Here is a 6,596-nt window from a genome sequence, read left to right on the forward strand (position 1 = left end):
AGGAGTGTTATGTGAAAGATCTGCGGTCAGGGTTCCACAGGATGGTTATCCAGCATTGTCAGGATTCGGTGATCCTAGTAACCGTTATGGATTGACTTATAAAAGCCCCAAGAGAAAGTGACGCGTTGCTAAGGCGTTGGTTGGGGCATCTTTTAAGTGGTTGTCCCAGAGTATAATTCAAAAAAGGGAAAAAAAATCATGCTTCAAACGTAACTAAAGTTTTTACAATCGCGATGTTAATCACACGATCCTCCAAAAAATCATCATTTCTTCAAATCTGCTTTTCCTTGATTTAGTCCAAGCATGCCATTTCCACTCATCATCCGAGCTTAACACTTTAATGGCGTGATTACGTTATTCTTCTTAAGACTTGACCTCCACAAGCCCCCGCATTCATCTTCACTTGCACAAAAAACCGTTTCTTGAGCACTATATGCAGAATGCAGGTGATTTTCGAACTCTTTTTTCGTTCACATGTCACTTTAGCACCTAATCATCCACATTCTGTTTGCTGAATTGATGAATTTGTTTCAGACAAGAACAGTGCAAGTGGGACAACTTTCAGATCTAGCTAGCGAGAGAGAAATTCACGAGTTTTTCTCCTTTTCTGGCGAAATCGAGCACATTCAGATCTGCCGGTTGTTACTCTCTTATCAAATGCGATATTACTTTTACTTGTTTTTGTTTTTATAAAGGAACTTAGGATTATGTTCTTTTTTTCTAGGGGTTGTAGCGATTCTGAAAGAAAGAAAACTGCATTTGTGACGTTTACAGATCCAAAAGCTGTCGAAATAGCGTTATCGCTATCGGTAATCCACTTCCTAATTCCTTTTAGAGTACTTATCCTCAAATTATTTACTCTTTTCATATGGTGATTTGGATAATCCACCATTTTGTCGATAATCTAACATCTAAGGACGATAAACCATAAATTACAAATGGCATCTTGTTGTTTTCAAACCTATTAAGTCAAATTGAGCATGGAATTGGTTCATATAAGGTTCTTTCTCATGGAAAATTGAAGCTGTTTATACTCTGTACCATTTTACAGGGAGCAACCCTTGTGGATCAAGTCGTTAGCATTACTCCAGTTGAAAATTATGTACCAAAATCTGAGGTATTTGTATGTCTGTTACAAATCATATATATCTACTTTCTCCTTTAGTAATTGAAAACCTATTCTATGATTCACTTCTTGCAGGAAATTTGTGCAGTTGACAATGCTGTTAACATGGCTAGACAAAATTCCTTTTCAAATGTTGAAGTAAGTCATGTTCTCATTAAGTCAATCACGTAAAAAAACAGTATCTTTCAACTCTCTTTTCCTATTTTATCAGACAGATGGGACTTCTCCTCGTAGTGGAAGAGTGTATGCAAGTAAAGCACAAGATGTTGTATCAAGTGTGTTGGCTAAAGGTTCAGCTATTGGACAAGACGCCATGAATAAAGCTAAAGCATTTGACCAAAAGCATCAATTAAGAGCCAATGCATCTGCCCGAGTGATTTCATTAGATAAAAAAGTTGGACTTACAGAAAAATTTAGTGTTGGGATTTCAGTGGTGAATAAAAAAGTTAAGTCAGTGGATCAGAGGCTTCAAGTCTCTGATAAAACAATGGCTGCATTAATGGCAGCCGAGAGGAAATTAAATGACACAGGATCAGCTGTCAAATCAAGCAGGTTTCATATTATTCCTTTTTTACAGTTAAATAAATAGCAATGTACTTTGTATTTGTAATAGAAAAAATAAATATAATAAAGAAATCAATGAAAGTATATTTCTATTTGTTGCAGATATGTGACAGCTGGATCCGCTTGGCTAAATGGTGCATTTGGTAAAGTGGCAAAGGCTTTGCGGGTGTAAAAACTAGACATAAGTGGAACTTGGCAGTGTCGAATTTAACTACAAAGGTAAATATTTTTATTTTATTTTTAATCAATAATCATTTATCTGCAAATTTACATGTAAATGAGTCAATTTGGGTTATACTTTGTCTAATAATGGGTTGAGTTAAAAAAAATGAACCTTCAAAATTACTTTATCAAAAAAATTTAAATTGTTACTGTAATAATATAGTTTCTGTAATAATTAATTATCAGGATTCTGGCATTACTGCATGATTTCAAAAGCTATTGATGTTTGGGTTTGATGAAATTGTGATATACCTCAATGTTGTTTTGTTGTTTTATGGTAAGTTTTGTGATTCATTTATTTGTTTATTATCAGTGTATTAATTTATTCTCCTGTAAACCATTTTATGTTCTCAAAGTGTGTAAAAACATTTGATGGATTTTAGGAGCGTGTGTATTATATAGATACTCCATTTTTTTTTGTCTCCTATGAATTTGAATAATCCTCACACTTCTCTAATGTGTTGCTTTCTTTTTTGTAATTATCTCTTGTGGAATTTACCATATTGGAATTCATCATGGTCGGATTATTTATTAAGCACAATGGACAAAGATAACAGAGAACAATTTGATTGTCAAATATACATTATTTCCCCCAAGTTCTAACAATGGTTTATTGGTGATGTGCATCCAAATACTAATCAATGACTCCTTATGGTTTCAATTTCTTGATGGTTTATCTGATCATGAAATGTTGGTTTGAAAGAAAGATTATAAAATCAAAATAAAAAACCAAATTACATTGATGGTTTATCTGGTTTATAAAATGTCACAACTTTGCATTTCTACATGAACACTCCTTATGGTTTGGTCCCTGTGGTTTCATTTTATTTCATATATGGTTGTATGTGGAAGACCGAGAAACTCAAACCAAAATGGTAATGGTTGCATGTGGGAAAAGAGTAATTGGTGTATATGCATTAGTTTTTTTTTTTTTTTTTTTTTTTTGGTGGATGGAATAAACTGTGGACTTGATCACATGAAGGTTTTTATTTATTTATTTATTTATTAAACCTGCTTATGTTTTAGATATCCAAATCATCTAGAAGGGACCAAATAAATCCTAAATAGCTACTGATGAATTCAAAATCAAATTAATAACCATGGAGTCATCACCAACTTCCAACCAAAACAGCCAATTTTCCTGCTATAAATCGACAATGAATTACATGAGAACAGTGACAGCTAGTTCTGTAGGACACGTGACAAACTGACAATCATAGTGGAAAACCAGCTTCAAAACATAAACAACAGTAATTTTTTTCAACCTTATGATGATTCAAATCAAGAAACTGTTGAGAAGAAAATTGCAACAGATCACTAAGAGATGTTGAGGTGATCAACAGTCGAAGTGTTATGTAATAATATTCTTTCTGCAAGTTAGGTTTATATAATTTAATTAATTTGAAGTATATATACAGACGTCTATCTATCTCTTTTTGTTTCATTAGTTTCTCGTTTCTGGATTCGATTCAGTTAGTTGTGAACAAGAGAATCTTTAAACATAGGAACGAGGATGGGTAAAATAGTAATTATTGATGTAACCACTTCTGGAAGTTACCAGAAAAAACAGCTTTTAACTATAAAAATCAAAAGCTGATGATACCCAGACTGGTCCAGAGTCCAGACCTCACTTATTTGGTTGGGACTCATGTGATGTGATGAAAAAAATAAAAATTCCCTACTCTTACAGATGAAGGAAAATTCAGAAAGAAAGAAACAAATTAAAGACTACAACTTGTACATACTGCATCATGAGTTGTACACATAAAAAAAAGGAGTCCCATGCACACACACATACACATACTTTGTTTCCATAAAAATTAGGGTAATGTCAGATAGATGCTAACCACTCTCGATTGTCTGTCTTCCGATAAAGCATTTGGTTTGGAAGAAGACAAGCCCCTTGCTTCCAAAATCAACCAGCTTTCCATTTTTTTATGGGCTGTCAATTCATGTGCATGTGTTTCCCTTCTTCTTCTTCTTCTTCTTCTTCTTCTTCTTCACTTTATATATATATCATACATCATGACTCCATGATATTAATAACATCAAGGATTTGAGTGCTTTGTAGCCTCCTTGTGAGGTTTTCTTGATTCTTGAATCACAGGAAAGAAAGAAAGAAAGAAAGAAAGAAATGGAGTTGTTTGGAATGAAGTTTGTTCCAAGATCCTTTTTTGGGTGTTAAGAGGGATCTCGGACCAGGCTTCATTCTTGACAACTGTCTTTTCGGTATGTGCTTAAACTTCAATGAATGATCCGAAAACGGTTAGTTTCGTGATCTTTTTGTATAACCTTTGTGGATTTTTTATTTTGTTATTGTTTAATTTGTTCGTTTTTATTGGTTTCTTTTGTGTTTTGCAAGGTCTTTTTTGTCATGGAACTTGAATTCTCTTCATATCTTTTGTGTTTCATATAAAAGATCAAGTTCCAAATTATCGTTTTGATTCTTGGATCCTCCTGTAGGTGGAAATTGAAGACGAAATTTCAAGTATTGATTACTTATAATAAAAATCATTGATTTACAACAACACTATAAACACAACAATTAGAAATTTTATTTCAGCTAGCTCATATATAATTTTGGAACACAGAATCAAGATCCACCTTTAGAAACTTCCAGTACTATGATGATCCTGAATTTGAATTGTTGAAGACAAATATTTTTGTATGTTCATACTAGCTTCTGTAGATCACGTTGATTGTATCATGTAATAACATTTTTGATCTACCAACTTCAATGTAAGTAATTATAATTAATTGAAGTATAATTATTTGATACATAATGTTATGTTATGACAATGTCTCGAATTCGATCCAAGTTAACACTGAGATTGATTAATCATTTTAAGTTATATGGATTGCTGGTTACTCAAATATAGATGAGGATGGGGATCGATGTATGAAATGATAAACAATGTACGTAAAAGATATAACTATGTAGAATATATATTATTAGAATTCAATCATATATAGCATCGAGAATCAAGAAGGGTTTCTTCCCTTTCTTTCCCTTTCATTTCCTCCCCCCCTCAATTTTAAACTCAAGGACATTATACTTTTTTTAAAACAGTTGAATTTTATAAAATAGCACCAGCAAAAATTAATAATGCATGCCCTATAATTGTACCTTTAGGATTTGATGAAAATTGCATGTACCTTTCAATACGACATTATAGTTTTTTAGAACAGTTGAATTTTATAAAATAGCACTAGCAAAAATTAATAATGCCCTATAATTGTATCTAACTCAAATACAATATAAAGTTATAAAACTAAAATACAATACATTTTTTGTTCACAAATGGTATCTATACTAACTAAAACTTACAAAGATCACTAAAACATGTCTTTGTGTATTCTTTGAAGATAAAATGGACAATTATTCTTTCATAGTTAACATGTGCTAAAAAGGACTTTTAATACTCAAAGTCGTTTACCATTTAAATAGAAAATAACAAAAAGTATGAACTTGGATGAGTAAACAGAATTAGGAAAAAGAAAATAACAAATCCTGTGCATTTTTTGTCCGTTTCTTTCATATCCACAAAAAACCATTTAAATACACTAATAAACATTTAGATAATTTACTATTATAACAACAGGCAAACTATTAGTAAATAAATAATTAAATTTGCAAAAGAAAAAAAAACAATTTCAGGATATAGCAAATAGTCAAAAAACTGATTTGTAAAAAGCCATTTAAAAACTCAAATAAACAAACATCTCAATAATGTAACTCTGTTACAATTATAGAAGACAAAGTATCAGCAAAAATGATTTGCAAAAAAACCATGGACACCGCAATAGCAAATAAGAAAAAACATATTTGCAAAAACCATTTAGATATTCTAATAAAAAAAACTTGAATTAGCAATTACAAAGAGGAAAAGAGGAAAAGTCTTAGCATAACTAATTTACATAAAAATATGTCATTGGCAGCAATAGCAAATAGCAAAAAAACAGGTTTGCAAGAGACCAATTGACAGCAAAGGCAAAAGAGCAAACAGAAAATAGAAATTACGAGAGGAATAGCTAAGCATAATACAACATTTTCATTTCAGCACCTTATAGTTTGTCGTCTGTGATTTCAGAATAATCATACCAATTGGGCCTAACCAACACTAATATTAGTTTCTTTTAGGTTAGAAATAACAAAGTGAATGGCATTAATTAGATTTTGTAATCAGAGAAAATTTAAGAATCCCTATTCTAATAAATGAATAGTTTTAATCTCTATTTGTCAAGTGTCACTCTAATACAACTCCTCATTAATATTATGTCATGTGTCATGTAGATATATTAGACAATTCATTTCAAAATTCAAATTTACATTTTCTAATTATATGTTAAATTTGAAGTTATAATAATTTTAAAATTTTAATATATCTCTTAATTAATAATTTATTTAAAAGGATTTATTTAAAATAATTGATTAGTAATTATAAATTTTTATTATGAAAGTTTAATTAATTTTATAACTCATGGTTTCCACGGGTTATAAACTAGTGTTATTATTAAATAAATTGAGAGAAAAATCTCTTAATAGAATCAAATATATTTGCCTTTCGATACTTCTTGCCATAAAACACAACATCATTTCAAAAACATCATAGCACCCACCAAATAGTGATTATGATAGATTACAAAGCTAACATTTTATAAACTTGACAAAGGCAAACACATC

General features: G+C 30.9%; 1 protein-coding gene and 1 long non-coding RNA gene across 2 annotated transcripts; both read left to right on the top strand.

Annotated features, from left to right (window-relative positions):
• The first annotated feature begins 308 nt into the window (after positions 1–308).
• Positions 309–2,294, top strand: LOC145154589 (binding partner of ACD11 1-like). Its single transcript, XM_079075551.1, has 8 exons — positions 309–446; positions 535–638; positions 725–809; positions 1,052–1,117; positions 1,202–1,264; positions 1,338–1,678; positions 1,793–1,909; positions 2,099–2,294. Exons 1-7 carry the CDS (start codon positions 441–443, stop codon positions 1,860–1,862), a joined length of 735 nt encoding a protein of 244 aa, XP_078931677.1. The 5' UTR covers positions 309–440; the 3' UTR covers positions 1,863–1,909; positions 2,099–2,294.
• A 1,541-nt stretch (positions 2,295–3,835) lies between these two features.
• LOC145105986 (uncharacterized) lies at positions 3,836–4,423 on the top strand. The gene is made up of 2 exons (XR_013707449.1): positions 3,836–4,177; positions 4,275–4,423. It is a non-coding gene; the product is annotated as an uncharacterized LOC145105986 (long non-coding RNA).
• Positions 4,424–6,596: the final 2,173 nt, after the last annotated feature.

This window comes from Lactuca virosa, chromosome 1 (genome assembly GCF_052849685.1).
Source record: "Lactuca virosa cultivar CGN04683 chromosome 1, Lactuca_virosa_CGN04683_v6, whole genome shotgun sequence".
Taxonomy (NCBI): Eukaryota; Viridiplantae; Streptophyta; class Magnoliopsida; order Asterales; family Asteraceae; genus Lactuca; species Lactuca virosa.

Coding starts and splice junctions, on each gene's coding strand:
- LOC145154589 (XM_079075551.1), top strand. Junction 810..1,051: donor AAATAGCGTTATCGCTATCG/GTAATCCACTTC, acceptor ACCATTTTACAG/GGAGCAACCCTTGTGGATCA. Junction 1,679..1,792: donor TCAGCTGTCAAATCAAGCAG/GTTTCATATTAT, acceptor TATTTGTTGCAG/ATATGTGACAGCTGGATCCG.